General features: G+C 68.4%; 2 protein-coding genes across 9 annotated transcripts; both read right to left on the minus strand.

Moving 5' to 3' along the window:
* Positions 1-22: 22 nt before the first annotated feature.
* SSH3 (slingshot protein phosphatase 3) lies at positions 23-7,191 on the minus strand. 7 transcript variants are annotated; one of them, XM_071808768.1, is made up of 14 exons: positions 6,903-7,191; positions 6,090-6,127; positions 5,743-5,757; positions 4,866-4,984; positions 4,730-4,801; positions 4,531-4,596; positions 3,641-3,829; positions 3,124-3,217; positions 2,925-3,053; positions 2,805-2,851; positions 2,179-2,325; positions 1,223-1,423; positions 477-723; positions 23-408 (listed from the first exon to the last, which is right to left on the minus strand). In XM_071808768.1, exons 1-14 carry the CDS (start codon positions 7,189-7,191, stop codon positions 217-219), a joined length of 1,845 nt encoding a protein of 614 aa, XP_071664869.1. In that variant the 3' UTR covers positions 23-216. The 7 variants fall into 7 exon arrangements, with proteins under 7 accessions (XP_071664869.1, XP_071664868.1, XP_071664867.1 ...); XM_071808767.1 differs by having other exon boundaries at positions 23-405; positions 3,641-3,816; positions 5,743-5,908; XM_071808766.1 differs by having other exon boundaries at positions 3,641-3,816; positions 5,743-5,908.
* A 307-nt stretch (positions 7,192-7,498) lies between these two features.
* On the minus strand, positions 7,499-14,477 carry ANKRD13D (ankyrin repeat domain 13D). Of its 2 annotated transcripts, none has more exons than XM_065839084.2 (15): positions 14,307-14,477; positions 13,362-13,497; positions 13,158-13,282; positions 12,839-12,884; positions 12,612-12,755; positions 11,797-11,986; positions 11,556-11,622; positions 11,400-11,481; positions 10,865-10,926; positions 10,639-10,769; positions 9,899-10,056; positions 9,677-9,823; positions 8,857-9,020; positions 8,676-8,755; positions 7,499-8,317 (listed from the first exon to the last, which is right to left on the minus strand). In XM_065839084.2, exons 1-15 carry the CDS (start codon positions 14,394-14,396, stop codon positions 8,077-8,079), a joined length of 1,863 nt encoding a protein of 620 aa, XP_065695156.1. In that variant the 5' UTR covers positions 14,397-14,477; the 3' UTR covers positions 7,499-8,076. The 2 variants fall into 2 exon arrangements, with proteins under 2 accessions (XP_065695156.1, XP_065695155.1); XM_065839083.2 differs by having other exon boundaries at positions 8,857-9,044.
* Between the last annotated feature and the right edge of the window lie 826 nt (positions 14,478-15,303).

Raw genomic sequence — 15,303 nt, forward strand, 5'->3', positions numbered from 1 at the left:
GCGTGGGACCCACACGAGGGGCGGCAGTTTCTCGTCTTTATTCTCAGTGAGGGGTGGCAGTGGGGTCCCTGTGCGTGGGGGGGATGAGGCAGAGCCACCTCCGTCCCCCAAAAGTGCAGGCAGCGTGTGGGTGGTGGGGCGAGGCAGCTTCCTGGCCCCGCCCCTTCCCCAGGTGCCATGGCAGTGGGGTGGCTGTGCCCCATTCCCCCCCTCGGGTTAGGGGGCAGGGGGTGGGGTGGGCTCACAGGTGGCGGGTGGGGCGTGGCCACCCAGGGGGGCGTGGTCGGGGGCGGGGCCGCCATCCAGGCTGGCCTGGCGCACCACGCGGCGGGGCCGGGACGACGGTCGGTGCCCCGGGGGGGTGTCCCCGGCCGGGACCCCCGGTGCCTCCGCGGCCGCGAACACCTGCTGGAGGGGACGGGGGGGTCAACCAGCGCCGTGGCCCCGCAACCCAGACCCCCCAGCCCCGCACTCACCTCCCCGGCCATGGGCTCCCCCGGCAGCCCGGGGGGTTCCGGGGACTCCAGCTGGCTGATGCTCCGCATGACGGCGCACAGGGAGATGCGGGGGCGCCGAGAGGCCCCCAGCAGCCCCGGCCCGCTCGGCTCCTCAGGGGGCTGCGGGGAGGGGGCCGGGGACAGGCCACCCTCATCCCCTGGGGGAATCTCCTCGGGCTGGGGCGGCCGCTCCGCCGCTTTGGGCTCCCACAGGCTGCTGTGCCGGCTGCCACACACCTGTGTCAGCGGCTGGCCACGCCCTGCCCCGCCCCACGCGGGAGCCACGCCCCTCGGTGTGAGGGCGGGGCTCCCGCAGGCTCCGCCTCTACAGACATGGCAAAAAGGCGGGGCACCCTGCTCCACCCATCAGGGCGTGGTCATCGAAGTCCCACCCCACCCCCAGAGGGGCGTGGCCATGAAAATACCCACCCACCCTGCATGAGTTGGGCGTGGCCATGTCAGGCTCCACCCACTCTGTCATGGTCAAAGCAGACCCCGCCCTGCCCAGCAGGGTGTGGCCATAGGAGCTCCACCCACCCTGTGCATTTGGGGTGTGGTCATGTTAGGCCCCACCCACCATGCCATCGGGGCGTGGCCATGTCAGGCTCCACCCACCCCACCCCAAGGGGGAGTGGTCACTACATGCCCCCCTCATTCCTGAAGGGGTGTGGCTACATCAAGCCCCACCCACAGGGCGTGTCCCCCCCCCCCCCCGCCCCGCCCACCTGGCGTGCAGGATGCCCTGGTAGAAGTCGAGCTGGCGCATGAAGCCGGGGTTGGGCAGGACGCTGGGGCGGCAGTGCCGGACGTGCCGCAGCGCCCGCTCCAGGGACCAGCCGAACTCCTTCATGGCGTAGGCCAGCACCGTGGCGGCCGAGCGGCTCAGCCCCATGCGGCAGTGCACCAGCGCCCGGCCCCCGCTGGCCCTGCGGCACCCGATGGCTGACACCCAGAGCCACATGTCCCCAGACACCACAGTGTCCCCGGGGCCCCCCTGCCTCAGGGGCACCACTGCCCTGAGGGACCCCTTGTCCACATGCTGCCCTGTCCCCAGGGCTCCCCATGTCCTCAGGAACCCCCTGCTCCAGGGCTCCCCTGTCCCAGGTGCATCAGTGTCCCAAGGGTCCCCGTGTCCCCGGGTACACCCTGTCCCCAGGACTCCCTATGTCCCTTGGCCATCAGTGCTCCAGGGCTCCACATGTCCCCAGGACTCCCCATGTCCCCAAGGACCCTTGACCCAGGGCTCCCCTGTCACAAGTGCATCAGTACCCCAGGGCTCCCCATGTCCCCAGGGGTCCCCATGTGTTCCCACTCACTCTGCTGTCCCCAGAGCCCCCAGCCCCAGGAATCCCCACCTCCAGTGCATCAGTGTCCCAGGACTCCCCATGTCCCCAAGGACCCCACACCCCAGGGTGACCTGGTCCCCAGATGTCCCAGTGTCCACAGAGACCCAACACCCTCGAGCTCCCCAGCTCCCAGTGTTCCCAGTACCCAAGGATCCTCAGCACAGCCATCAAGATGCCTCTCCATGCCCCCAACCTCCCTAGATACCCTGACCCACGTCCCCCTCTCCGTCTCCTGCCCCTCTGTGCCCCCCAGGCCCTGTGTCCCCCTCATGTGTCCCCAGTGGCCCCTGCCCCACCGTGGCCCCGTGCCCCTGGTCTGCCCTGGCCCCACTGACCGGACGCGGGAGAGGAAGAGGAAGGTGTCGTTCCAGTGGGGCAGCAGCTGGGCCGTCTCCTCGTCGTACACCCGCACGTTCATGTAGGTGAACAGCGCCGGGAAGAAGTTGTCGATCTCCCGTGCCACGTTCAGGATGTGGGTGACGCTGCGGTGACACAGGCAGGGGGCATGGGAGACAGGCAGGGTTGGGGCTCTGCCTGTGCCCACCCCATCATGGTGCCACAGCCCACCTTGCCAAGCGTCCCATGATGACCCCATGCCCACCCCACCAAGCCATCTCATGATGAGCTCGTACTGCACCAACATGACACCCCTTGATGACCCTGTGCCCACCCCACCATGACACCCCATGACAGCCCTGTGCCTACGGCAGTGGGACATCACAGATGACCCTGTGCCCCCCCATGATGACCCTGTGCCCATCCCACCATGACACCCCAGATGATCCCATACCCACCTCACCATGACACCCCGTGATGTCACTACGCCCACCCCACCGTGACACCCCAGATAACTCCATGCAACCCTATTGTGATACCACATCACCCCACTGTGGCACCCCACGCTGAGCCTGTGCCACCCCATGGTGACACCCCAGATGACCTCCTGCCACCCCACACTCACCGGTTCTGCTGCAGCTCCTCCAGGTTGGCTGCGTTCCACTCGGAGCCCTGCGTGGTGGCAGCCATGAGGGCTGGGGACACCCCCGGCCACCCTGCCCACCCTGCCCGTCCCACTGCCCACCAGGTAGAGGTGCGGGAAGACACGGGAGGGCCGATCCATCTGCGCCAGCACCAGCAGCATCTCGTTGTCGATGAAATCCTTGTGCTGGGCCAGGCTGTGCCCTGTGCGCCGCTCCAGCTCCTCCCGCACCTGGGCACCGCCGCGGGGTGAGGGATGTCCCTGTCCCCACCTGTCCCCTCCCCTGCCTGGTGTCACCCACCTCCTTGGAGGTGACGCTCTCCAGGTCAGCGCTGGCCATCACGTCCCGCAGCAGCGCCCGCACCACCTGCTCCGACAGCTCTGGCGCCGACGGCCTGGCGCCCGTGTCACCGCGTCACCCACCTGCCCCAGCCCCGCCTCCTCCACGCCCAAGCCCCACCCAAGCACAAGCTCCTCCTCCCAGACTGAAAGCTCCACCCATTTACTTTAAGCTCCTCTCAGTTCCTTTAAGCTCTATCATCCAATCCCCATTCCCTCCATTAGCCACACCCTGACGCCACACCCCACCCCTCAGCACAAGCCCCACCCTCACAGCCCCACCCAATCGCTCCACCCCGTTACCACAAGCCCCTCCCTCAAAGCAGAGCCCCACCCTCACAGCCCCGCCCTCACAGCCCCACCCAATCACTCCACCCCTTTACCACAAGCCCCACCCCCTGCCCCACCCCGAGGCTCCCGCAGCCCAGGAGCAGCGCTGATTGGCCAGCAGCAGGGCGGGGCAGGAGGGCGGGGCGTACCGCTGGGGCGGGGGTGAGGAGGGGCGCACAGACTCCAGGTCGGCCATGGCCAGCCACTCGTTGATGCAGCTCTGCTCCGAGCTCAGTGCCGCTGCGTAGCCGCGGGCCCAGGCCAGCGCTGGCCCGCCGGGGATGTGCCCGCCCCGGGACGCGTCCTCGCAGGCCCGGTGCAGCTCCTGCAGCACGGCCCTGCCGCACAGCACCTGCCAACGCCGCCCCGCACCGCAGCCCCTCCCCTGTGCTGCATTCAGGGCACCCCAGACACCTGGTTTGGCCTCCCACAGAATTTGGGTGCTACCTGCCCGCTCCCGGGTGGGCACAGCCTGTGGGCATGGCTGGGTGACTGTGCTCAAACTCCCTCCGTGTCCCCATCCCCATGGCAGTGCCCGTGTGTCTGTGTCCTGGCTGTGCCCATGGTGGTGGCACTTCCACCCTGCCCATGATGGCACCCATGTCCCCCATGGTGGCACTGAGATCCTCCACACTCATGGCAGTGACCATGTCCTCCATGCCCACAGCAGTGCCCATGTCCCCCATGGTCACGGTGGTGCCCACATTCCCCATGACTGTGGTGGTACCCATGATCCCCACACCCACAGAGGTGCCCACACACCCTGTGCCCACAGTGGTGCCCGTGTCCTCCTTGTCCACAGAGGTGCTCACATCCCCCATGGCCATGGCGGTGCCCACGTCCCACACACCCACAGAGGTGCCCACACCCCCTGTACCCACAGTGGTGCCCATATCCCACATGCCCACGGAGGTGCCCACACCCCCTGTACCCACAGTGGTGCCCATATCCCACATGCCCACGGAGGTGCCCACATCCCCCATGGCCACAGTGGTGCCCACGTCCCCCAAGCCCACAGACACGCCCAGGCTTCTCTCACCACATGGTCTGGACAGAAATGGGCTTGAAGATGCGTGTCTGTCCCCCTGATGTCACGCTGAACCCCCTGGGCACCACGGGGAGACACATGGGTTGGGGTGAGCACCCCAGACCCACCCCTCCCCACAGGCCCCGCCCAATCCTGCGAGCCCCACCCTCATAAGCCCCTCCCCTTTCCAGAAGTCCCGCCTACCCCTTACCCATCGCCATCGAGGAAGACCTGGGTGTCGCTCCAGAGGGGCAGCACCATGCCCAGGGTGCAGCGGGTGGCCCTGGGGCAGTCAGAGGTCAGGAGGGGTGGCAGCCCCCCCATGTCCCCCCCCATGCCCCACTCACCCCTCGTGGGCAAAGTCCACACCCAGCAGCGCCGTTTGCCCCTCGGCTCCCTCCTCCTCGGGCCGCACCACCAGCAGGTACCGCACCCGCCGCGGCCGCGCCGACTCCAGCCGCACTGCCTGGGAGTGCGGGGGGCATGAGGGGTGTCCCCTGCACCCCCAAGGGCAGCACTGTGGGATCTGCCCCCCCAGTGCTCCCAGTGCCAGGGGGAAGCATCATGCACGTGGGGGTCAGGCTGGGACATATCCCATCCCCATGCCATCTCCATCCCACCTCATCCCATCCCCATCCTGTCCCATCATATCCCCATCCCATCCCTATCCAGTCCCCATCCCACCCTGTCCCACCCTGTCCCATCCCATCCCATCCCATCCCATCCCATCCCATCCCATCCCATCCCATCTCACCCCACCCTGTCCCATCCCATCCCTATCCTTGTCCCCTCCCATCCCATCCCATCCCATCTCACCCCACCCTGTCCCATCCCATCCCTATCCTTGTCCCCTCCATATCTCATTCCCATACCCTTCTTGCCCCCATCCCCATTCCGTCCCATCCCAATCCTGTCCTGTCCTGTCCCATCCTCATCCTGACCCCATCTCCATCCTGTCCCCATCCTCATCCACATGCCATCCCCACCCCTTCCCCACCCTCGTCCCTATTCCCATCCTGTCCCCATCCCACTCCAACCCATCCCCATCCATGTCCCCTTCCCATGCCCATCTCTTCCTCATCCCTCTCCCCATCTCCATCCTGCTCCCATCCCCTTCCCATTCCACCTCTTTCACTGTCCCCATCTCGCCTCCATCCCATCGCTGTCACCGTCACCAGCCCTGTCACCATCCCCACCCCTGTCCCGGGGGTGGCTGTGTCCTACCAGCCGGATGGCATCCTGGGGACGCAACAGTTGCATCATGAGCTGCAGGTGCTGCTCCTGCTGCCCCGGGGCCTGGCCGGGGGGCACAGCCGGGGGGGGCTCGGCCACCAGCGGCTCCTCGGCGGGCAGCAGCAGGGCAGCGCCCTTGACCATGACAAAGCTCTGCCTGGGGGGCAGGAGGGTCCTGAGTGGGACGTGGGGCCCAGCACACAACAGGACCCAGCCCTCGTGGCTGGGATAGCCTGGGGGACCATGTGGGGAGGAAATGTTCCTCAGGGGCAGTTGTGTCCCCTTCCCACCCCAGGGACCCGTGTCCCCCGTTCTGTGGCTTTGGAGCCCCTTCTCACCGCCGCTGCAGCTGACGGCGTCTGGGCGCATCTTCCTCCTGCAAAGCATGGTGGGGGGCAATGCCCCCAGGGGAGCATGACCCAGAGCACAGACCATGGCCGGGGGGGCCGGCAAACGCCCCCATGGCACATCCCACCCAGCACCGTGGGCCAGCAACACCCTGCCAAGCTCACCCCCTCAGCAGCACGGGGCATTGGCAGGGCCTGTGGGGAGCGGGGGGCCCTGGGAGGGCTCCCACGGGGGAGGCAGATCCTTGGGGATCAGCCCTGGGATGCCAGAGGGGTGCTGTCCCCATGTGTCCCCCCCGGTTGGGCACTGCCCCCTGCAGGGGGGACACATGGGGCTGGGAACCCTGATAAGGCCCAGTGGTTCCTGGAAAGGGGGGGCAAGGGCACTTGGAGCCACTGGGACACACCGAGAGCACTGGGGACACTGGGAGCAACTGGTGACAACTGCTCCCTCCACCTACACCCACCACCTCCCAGCTACGGGGTAACCGGCAGTAGGGGAGACCCCAACGTGTGCTGGGAGCAACTGGGCTCCCCGTAACCTCCCACCGGCAGCCGCCGGGACCAACCCGCACCGGGGAGCGACCGGCGCAGCCTTTCCCCACCGCGCTGGGAGCCGCCGGGACAGCCCGCTTCCCCCCGCCGGGAGCCCCCGGGGCAGCCGCGCTTTCTACCGGCAGCACCCGGGCGAACCGGGACCGCCCGCCCGCCCCCGCTCCGCGTCCCGGCAGCACCCGGTGGCCCCAGGGCCGGCCCTGCCTCCGCCACCGGGGTGTCCCCATCCCAGCCCCGTCCTGAACTCACCGCGGGGTCCCCGGCGGAACCCGCCGCCCGCCGCACCGTGACCAGCGCCATCCCCCGCCCCGCCGCACCAGGAAGCGCCGCCGCCGCTGCCCCGCCCGGACGGGAACGGGCACGGGCACGGCCCCGGGCACGGCACGGGCTGCAGCGGGAGCGTTCCCCCCCGGAACCACCGGAACCCCCGGAGGGGGAACCCCCAGACGTCCCTCCCCGGCAGTGGGACCCCCGGCGGGCTTCCCTGGAACCTAAATGCGTGTTGCTTCGGGACCCCCCAGAATGCACCCCCCAGCATCTGGGGACTTCCCCCCACCCAGATCTGCAGTAGCTGGGAACCCCCCCGAGGGTCCCCAGCATCTGGGACCCCCCGCCCAGGTCCCAAGCAAGCAGAAACCCCCCGAGGGTCTCTAGCACCCCCCTCCCCAAGTACCCAGCAGGCAGGAACCCCACGAGGGTTCCCAGCACCCAGACCCCCCCTCTGCCCTGGTGCCCATCAGGTGGGAACTCCCGAGCACCTGGGACCACCCCCCACCCAGGTCCACAGCAGGAGGGAACCCCTGGAGGGACCCCCATCCAGTTCCCCAGCAGTCTGCACGCATCCGTGTAGATATATATATCTATATGTATATGTATATGTACATACATCTGGGGTCCCCCCAGCCCCCCACTGCCACCAAGGGATGAGGCCTGGGGGTCCCTGCCATCCTCAAGCATGGGGTGCTGTTGAACAGGAGTCAGCCACATCCACAGGGACCCCTGGGTCCGTCCTGTCCCCCGCGGGGTCAACGTACAACACCAAAGAGGAGGGGGGCCCTAGGGTGGGGGTCCTGGGGATAGGGGTGTCCCTGGGGAGAGGGTCCCCAGATCAGGGTCCCTGGGCCTGGCGGGAGGGGATCCCTGGTTCGGGGGTCCCGGGGGTAGGAGGATCCCTGGATCAATTCCCCCCGTGCGGGGGCTGTGCCCACATCAGGGGGGGTCACTGGCACGGGGGTGTCACCCCAGCACTGGCCGGTTCCCAGGCAGGGCTGTGCCCGAGCTGGGGTGTCCCAGTGCGGGACGGTGCCCACATCAAGCTGTCCCCGTGCGAGGCAGTCCCCGGTGGACGCGGTGCCAACGGGGTGTCCCTGTCCCCGTGGGGGTGTCCCCACCTGGGACAACCCTGTCCCCGAGCGCCCTGGCGCTACTTGTCGGTGAGGGACAGACGCAGGATGCGCTGGAGCTCCTCATCCTCCTCGCGCCGGCGCCGCTCCCGCTCCTCCTGCTCCCGCTCCGAGAGCGCCATGGCCAAGCGCAGCTGCTCCGCGAAGCTGCCGTAGCCGGGGGGGCCCGGGGGGCTTCCCCCGCCTGCCCCGGGGGGGCTCCTGGCTGCCGGGGGGTCGGCGCTGGGGCCGGCCTGCAGCAGCATGCTCTCCTGCAGGGCTCTGTGGGGAGAAACGCTGTGGCCACGCCCCACAGCCACACCCATTTCGGAGGCCACGCCCATCTGCCCCACCCTAAAGTGGCCACACCTACTTCGCAGCTCCACCCGGGGTTGGAGAGCCACACCCCTCTCTACGTGCCCCACCCATCTGCTTAGCCACGCCCACACCTGCAGTTAGCCCCGCCCATGTGGGCCACACCCTTCAGAGTGGGAAGCCACGCCCCTAATCCAGGAAGCCCCTCCCCTTGTACCACACCCCAGGGCCCCTCCCCATAGGTGCTGCCCCTCCCGTCCTGGCCCCGCCCCAGACGCGGTGGGCGGGGCATTCCAAGGCCACGCCCCTGTGGGAGGAGTCTCACCGCTCCAGCTGCAGGTCCTCATCGTAGGGAGGCGGGTCGGTGCCCGGGCGGGTGTTGGTCAACGCCTCCCAAATGGTCACCTGCGTGGGGGGGGACGGGGCTCGTTCCTAGGGCGGGGCCACGGGAGGGTGTGGCCTGTCCCGCCGTGTGGGCGGGGTCAGTGGGAGGGGCGTGGCCGCACCTGGTCGGTCTCGGTGCCGGCGTCGAGCAGGCTCTGCTGGATGGCGAACTGCAGCAGGTCATCGTCCTCGTCCCGCAGGGGCTCGCTGCGCCCCGCGCCCAGCACCGTGTACCCCGCCGGCACCTCGAACACCCCCGGCTCCACCTCGCACGGGAACGGCCAGCCTGCTGCACCCCCTGCGGGGGGCCCTGAGCACCCCGCGGCATCCCATGGCACCCCACAGCATCCCACAGTGTTCCACGGCACCCCACAGCATCCCATTGCATCCCATTGCGTCCCGCAGCATCCCACAGTGTCCCATTGCATCCCACAGCACCCCATTGCATCCCACGGCACCCCATGACATCCCATGGCACCCCACAGCACGCCATGGTGTCCCACAGCAGCCCATGGCATTCCATGGCATCCCATGGCACCCCGCAGCGTCCCATGGCACCCCATTGCATCCCACTGTACCCTATGGTATTCCATGGCACCCCACAGCACTCCATGGTGCCCCATGGCACCCTGCGGCATCCCACGGAATCCCACAGTGTCCCACGACACCCCACAGTGTCCCACGGCACCCCATGACATCCTGTGGCACCCCGCAGCATCCCACACCCACAGCATCCCACGACACCCTGTAACCACAGGTACCCTGTGCCACCCAGCACCCCACAGCACCCTGCACACCCCAGCCCTGGCACCCCCCCCAGCACCCATCACCCATGGGCACCCTGATGGTACTCTGGACCCACCCCAACACCCACAGACACCACCCTGGGGTAACCCCCAGCACGGAGACCCCCAGAGTCCCCCCGCTTTCCCCCAGCCTCACCTTTGGTGCCGGGGGGCTGTGTGCCGGGGGGCTGTGTGCCAGGGGGGTGTGTGGGGGTGCAGACCCGCACGGAGCCCAGCGGCTGGTCGCACCCGCACAGGTTGCTGAAGGTGATGCGGGCGTTGAGGACGTGGAACAGGGGGATCTCTGGGGGGGACAGGGGTCAGCGGCCCCGCCCTGGGACAGGCCCCGCCCTGCCCCCCCCGCCGGCCCCACCCTCACCGATCTTGACGGGAAAACCGGGCGGCAGCTTGAGGGTGATGAAGTCGCGCAGCTTGGCGAAGTGGGCGTTGGAGATGGCCATGAGGTCGATGATGGGGGTCACCTGCTCCGCCAGCGACAGCGGGTGCTGCTCGCACAGCCACAGTGTGGCCTTGAACCTGCCCGGACACCGGCGTGGGCACGGGACCCAGTGTCACCACCCCATGGGTCCTCACACCCAGTGTCACACCCCCTGGGACAGTGCCACCACCCCATGGCTCCTGACACCCAGTGTCACATCCCCTGGAACAGTGCCACCACCCCATGGCTCCTGACACCCATTGTCACATCCCCTGGGACAGTGCCACCACCCCATGGCTCCTGACACCCACTTTCATGTCCCTTGCGACCCCATTACCACTCCCAGGGGTCCTGACACCCACTGTCATGTCCCTTGGGATGATGCCACCACTCCATGTATCCTGACACCCTGTGTCATGTCCTTTGGGACCCCATCATCACCCCCACGGCTCCTGACACCCAGCGCCACATCCTGTGGGTCCATCATCATTCCCATGGCACCCAGTGCCATGTCCCCAGGACTGTGTCACCACCCCCAGGGGTCCTTGTACCCTAGTGCCACACTCTGGGGGACCACGTCACCGTCCTCCCGGGTTCTGCCACTCCACTGCTGTGTCACCGCCCTGCATCACTTCCCTGCCACCCCTGTGACAATGTCACCCTGGGGACGGTGGCCTCACCTCTGCACCTTGCTGGACATCTCGATGGGGCGCCCAATGTTGCGGGTCTCCAGGTCGAAGTGGGGGTCGAAATACTCCTCGGGGGTGATGGCCGTGGGGTTGGTGGGGCTGGCAGCCTGCAGCACGGGTGCCTGCGGTGACACCGGCACCACTCAGTGTCCCCAGGGTCCCCGAGCACTGGGGGTGCACCCCAACCCCTGGGGGACCCCCTGCCCCAGACACTCACCCCGTTGTGGGTGCCGTGCTGCTGAGCGATGCCCAGGAAGGAGTGGAAGGGGGTCCTGGAGCCTGAGGGGGAGAGAGGGGTGTGACATGAGATGGGTGGCAACCCACACAGTGTCCCACACCTGATGGGTGACACACCAGTGTCCCACACCTGACACGTCCCACCCATCACCCACAGTGTCCCACACCTGATGGGTGACACCCCACACAGTGTCCCACACCTGATACATCACACCCGGCACCCACGGTGTCCCACACCTCATGGGTGACACCCCAGTGTCCCACACCTGGTGAGTGACACCCCAGTGTCCCACATCTGATGGGTGACACCCCAGTGTCCCACACGTGGTGAGTGACACCTCACATGCTGTCCCACACCTGACACATGTCCCACCCATCACCCACAGTGTCCCACACCTGACACATGTCCCCCCAGGCAGGGGGTGGACCTTGCACTGGGGTGGGGGGGGACCTTGCACCAGGAGGGGGCGTGTCCCCACTGTGCGGGCTCCCTGATTGGCCAAGGGGGCTGTCACCTTTGCTGCGTGACTTGTCCTGGTCAGACAGGTGCTCTGTCCTGGTCTTGGTGACCAGCTCCACGTTGCTGGCGCTGTACACCTGCCAGGGGGGGTGACACCAGGATCAGCCCCGCCGGGCACCGGGGGTGTCCCCTGTGTCCCCAGTGTGCCCACCTTGGCCTCGTAGCCGCTGACCACCTCCATCTTCTCTGAGCGCCAGCCCCAGATCCCCGACTTGTTCCTGGGGTGGGGGAGGAAGGTGTCACCCTCCGCAATGGGGGTGGCTCCTCGCACACCGCTCGCCCTCTTGCACAAGCGTTTCCTTCCCCTTCGCACGTGGTTTCCCCCGTGCGAGCCCTCGCACAGTCCCTGCCTCATAAGTCCATCCTGCCAGGGCACCCCCCTGTCCCCCCACCTCTCGAAGGCGATGTTCCTGGTGTCCAGGTGCGTGGAGACGATGGGGGACGTCAGCCGCCCGGCCACGTGCTCCTCCGAGGGCTGCATGGCCGCCAGCAGCAGGTCGGGCTCGTGCAAGGCCAAGGCCAAGGTCTCCGTGTAGACCACCTGCTTGTCGTGGTCCACCTCCATCACCACCGCGCCGTCCTCTGTGCACGGGGACAATGTGTCAGCACCCGCCACGGCCACCCCGGCACCCACCTCACCCCAACACCCCCCAGGCTCGGGGGTCACTGCGTCTCAGGGGTATCCTGCAGGGACCCCCAGTGCTCACAAGGGACAGTGACTCCTGTCCCCTAAGCCACCACCCCTCCAGCCCCCAAGCCCTCCTGGCCACCTGGTCCCAGTGTCCTCAGTGCCATTATACCCCCAGTGCTTCTGGTCCCATTATATCTCAGTACCCTGTCCCAGTGCCCCTAGTCCCCCAGTCCCCCCAGTCCCTTATGATCCCAATACCCCCATCCCAGTGCCACCAGCACCCCCAGTGCCCTCAAGCTCCCAGTCTCCCTCTCTCCAGTGCTCCCATCCCAATGCCTGCAGAACCCCAATCCCAGTGCTCCCAGTTGCTTCCAGTCCACTGGTGCTACAGCAGGGAATTGGGGTTCCCGCAAGGGACTGAGATCTCTGCCATTCGTCACATGGCTCAGGTGGTCCCTGGGGTCCCCAGGGGGTCCCTATAGCAAATCTGGAGCCTGGGAGGAATCCCCAGGGTGACTGAGGCATCCCTAAGGGTATTTGGGGTTCCAGGGTGTCCCCGCGGGAGGTGGCACCAACCGTCCCCCTTGAAGATGTAGCTGCGGCGGCCGCGCTGCCACGTCATGTGCTCGAAGCCCAGCAGCGTGGTGTCAACGCGCAGGCTCTCCCCCCGCTTCCAGACGCGGTAAACGTCGCTGGGACAGACCTTGGAGACCAGGGGCACTGCGGGGACACGTGTCACATCAGTGGCACAGTGGGGGGACGGGGATCCCCCCAGCCCCACAGCTCCCCCCGGTCCCGCTCACCCCAGCTGGTGAACTCCCACTTCATCTCCACGTAGAAGTCAGATGCCTGGAAGAGACAAGGGGGTCAGGCAGTAGCTGGGGGGACACGAGGGGGACAGAGGGGTGGGGGTGTCCCTGCTGGGATCACTGGGGAGTCTTGGGGACAGGGGTGGGGGTCCCTACTGGGGTCCTGGGTGGAGATCGGGGTGACCTGGGAAAGCGGGGTGAGCAGGGACGAGCAGGGGTCCCTGGGGACAGAGCAGGGTCTTGGAGGAGATGGGGGTCCTGGAGTGACCTGGGGGGCACCCTCTGCCCCCCAGACCCCAGCCCAGTGCCGTACCCGGCGCAGTTTGCTGAGCAGCTCGGGGATGCCGGCGAGCCGCCGCGTCGCCCGCTGGTAGTCACGGTACTGGAGCACCAGCTGCACCATCTCGGGGTCCCCCGTGCTCACCGCCTCCTGCAGCACTGGGACACGGGACACCGTCAGCACCCACGCCCCGGGACGCTGTCCCCAGGCTGGCAGCGGGTCCCCGTGCCCGCGTACCCGTCCAGCCGTTGGCGTTCTCCCGGCCCACGTTGGCGTTGTGCCGCAGCAGCACCCGCACCGACTCCAGGTGGCCCAGGGACACGGCCAGCTCCAGCGGGGTCCTCCCGCGGGGGTCCGTCAGCTCCACGTCGTGCTGTGTGTGTGAGCAGGGTCACTGTCACCCGCCTGCGGTGTCCCAGGCACCCCACACACCCCAGTGTCCCCTGCCCCAGCACCCCAGTGCAGGACCCTGGCACCCCAGGGTGCCTGTGCTCATGCCCAGTGCCCCCTGTCCCCCAGTGGTCCCCGTTCCCCAGTGGTCCCTGTCCCCAAAGCCACCACCCCTCCATCTCCCAAGTCCTCCTGTCCCCCAGTCACCTGGTCCCAGTGCCCCCAGTCCCATTAAACCCCCAGTGCTTCCAGTCCCATAACTTCTCAGTACCCTGCCCCAGTGCCCCCAGTCCCCCCAGCCTCCCAGTCCCCCTCTGTCTCCAGTGCTCCCAGTTCCTTATGATCCCAGTACCCCCATCCCAGTGCCACCAGCCCCCCCAGCGCTCCCAGTGCCCTCAATTTCCAAGCCCCCATTTCTCCCAGCGTTCCCAGTTTCCCTCTACCTCCAGTGCCTGCAGTACCCCAATCCCAGTGCTCCCAGTTGCTTCCAGTCCCCTGGCGCCACAGTGCCCTAGTATCCCAGTCCCCCTGGTGCTCCCAGTCCCCCAGTCTCCCCAGCGCTCCCAGTCCCGCAGTGCCCTGTGCCCCCAGTGCTCCCAGTCCCCGGTCCCCCGTTCTCCCGCCCCCCCCGCCGCTCCCGGTGCCCCCGCTGCCCTCGCATCCCCGTCCCGCACCCGCAGCTCCCAGTTCCGCCGGTCCCCCCCGCTCCCCCCGCTGCCCGGCGCTGGGTGGGGGCCCTGGGTGCCGGTGCCCCCGCCGCTGCCGGTTCCCGGTGCCGGTGGCGGCGCCCACCGTGCCGGAGCGCAGGGCGCTGTCCAGCGCCTGGTGCCGGTTGTGCCAGACGAGCCGGTGCAGCGGGAAGGTGTCTCCGGGCCGGGCCATCCCGCCACCATGTCCCCCGGGGCCGCGCCGGGCAGCGCGGGGCGGACGGGCCGGGCCGCAGCGCCGGGGCCTGCCCGCAATGGCTGCGCGCGGGGGCGGCGGCGGCGGCGGCGCAGAGCGGCGGGGCGGGGCAACGGGGACCGGCAACGGGAACCGGCACCGTACACGGCGGGGCGGGCGCCGGCAGTGGGGACCGGCAGCGGGTACAGCGGCACCGGCAACAGGGACCGGCAAAGGGAACACCGGCAGTGGCAACGGGAACAGCCACTGGGCGCGGCGGGGCGGGCACCGGCAACAAGGACCGACACTGGGAACCGGCACCGGGTACAGCGGTACCGGCAACAGGGACCGGCAAAGGGAACACCGGCAGCGGCAACGGGAACAGCCATCGGGCGCGGCGCGGCGGGCACCGGCAACAGGGACCGGCAAAGGGAACCGGCAACGAGAACCGGCAGCGAGCACTGCAGAGCGGGCACTGGCAACGGGAATCGGCACCAGGCACGGCGGGGCGGGCACTGGCAACGAGAACCGGCACCGGGCACGGCGGGGCGGGCACCGGCAACCGGGACCGACACTGGGAATCGGCACCCGGTACAGCGGCACCGGGCACCAGCACCCAGAAGCGGCACAGGCACCGGCATCCGTAACGGGCACCGGGCATAGCGGCCGCGGGCATCGGCACCCGGACCCGGCACCGGTCACGGCGGCCTCCGGCACCGGCACGCGGCCCCGGCACCGAGCACGGCGGGGCACCGGCCCCCGCGGCCCCGGGACATCCTGCGCCGGGCACCGGCGAGGTGAAATCTACCGGTCCCAGGTCTGCGCCGGGGACGCGTTATCCTGCACCTGCCCCGGTACCGGGGGCCGCTCCCTCGCCGGTATCTCCTCGTGGGAGCCCCGCGGGTGT

This window comes from Patagioenas fasciata, chromosome 5, assembly GCF_037038585.1.
Source record: "Patagioenas fasciata isolate bPatFas1 chromosome 5, bPatFas1.hap1, whole genome shotgun sequence".
In the NCBI taxonomy this organism is placed as follows: Eukaryota; Metazoa; Chordata; class Aves; order Columbiformes; family Columbidae; genus Patagioenas; species Patagioenas fasciata.

Bases quoted from the DNA above. Each gene is read 5' to 3' on its own strand.
- SSH3 (XM_071808766.1), bottom strand. From the start codon at position 7,191: ATGCTGGGGGGTGCATTCTGGGGGGTCCCGAAGCAACACGCATTTAGG. The intron at 4,597-4,729 runs GTAAGGGGTAGG...CGTGGTGCCCAG, and splicing joins GTCTTCCTCGATGGCGATGG to GGGGTTCAGCGTGACATCAG. The intron at 724-1,222 runs GTGGGCGGGGCG...GGTGTGTGGCAG, and splicing joins CAGGGCATCCTGCACGCCAG to CCGGCACAGCAGCCTGTGGG.
- ANKRD13D (XM_065839083.2), bottom strand. From the start codon at position 14,396: ATGGCCCGGCCCGGAGACACCTTCCCGCTGCACCGGCTCGTCTGGCAC. The intron at 10,057-10,638 runs GTGAGGCCACCG...GTGTCCGGGCAG, and splicing joins ATGTCCAGCAAGGTGCAGAG to GTTCAAGGCCACACTGTGGC. The intron at 8,318-8,675 runs GTGAGACTCCTC...TTCTCCCCACAG, and splicing joins GAGGACCTGCAGCTGGAGCG to AGCCCTGCAGGAGAGCATGC.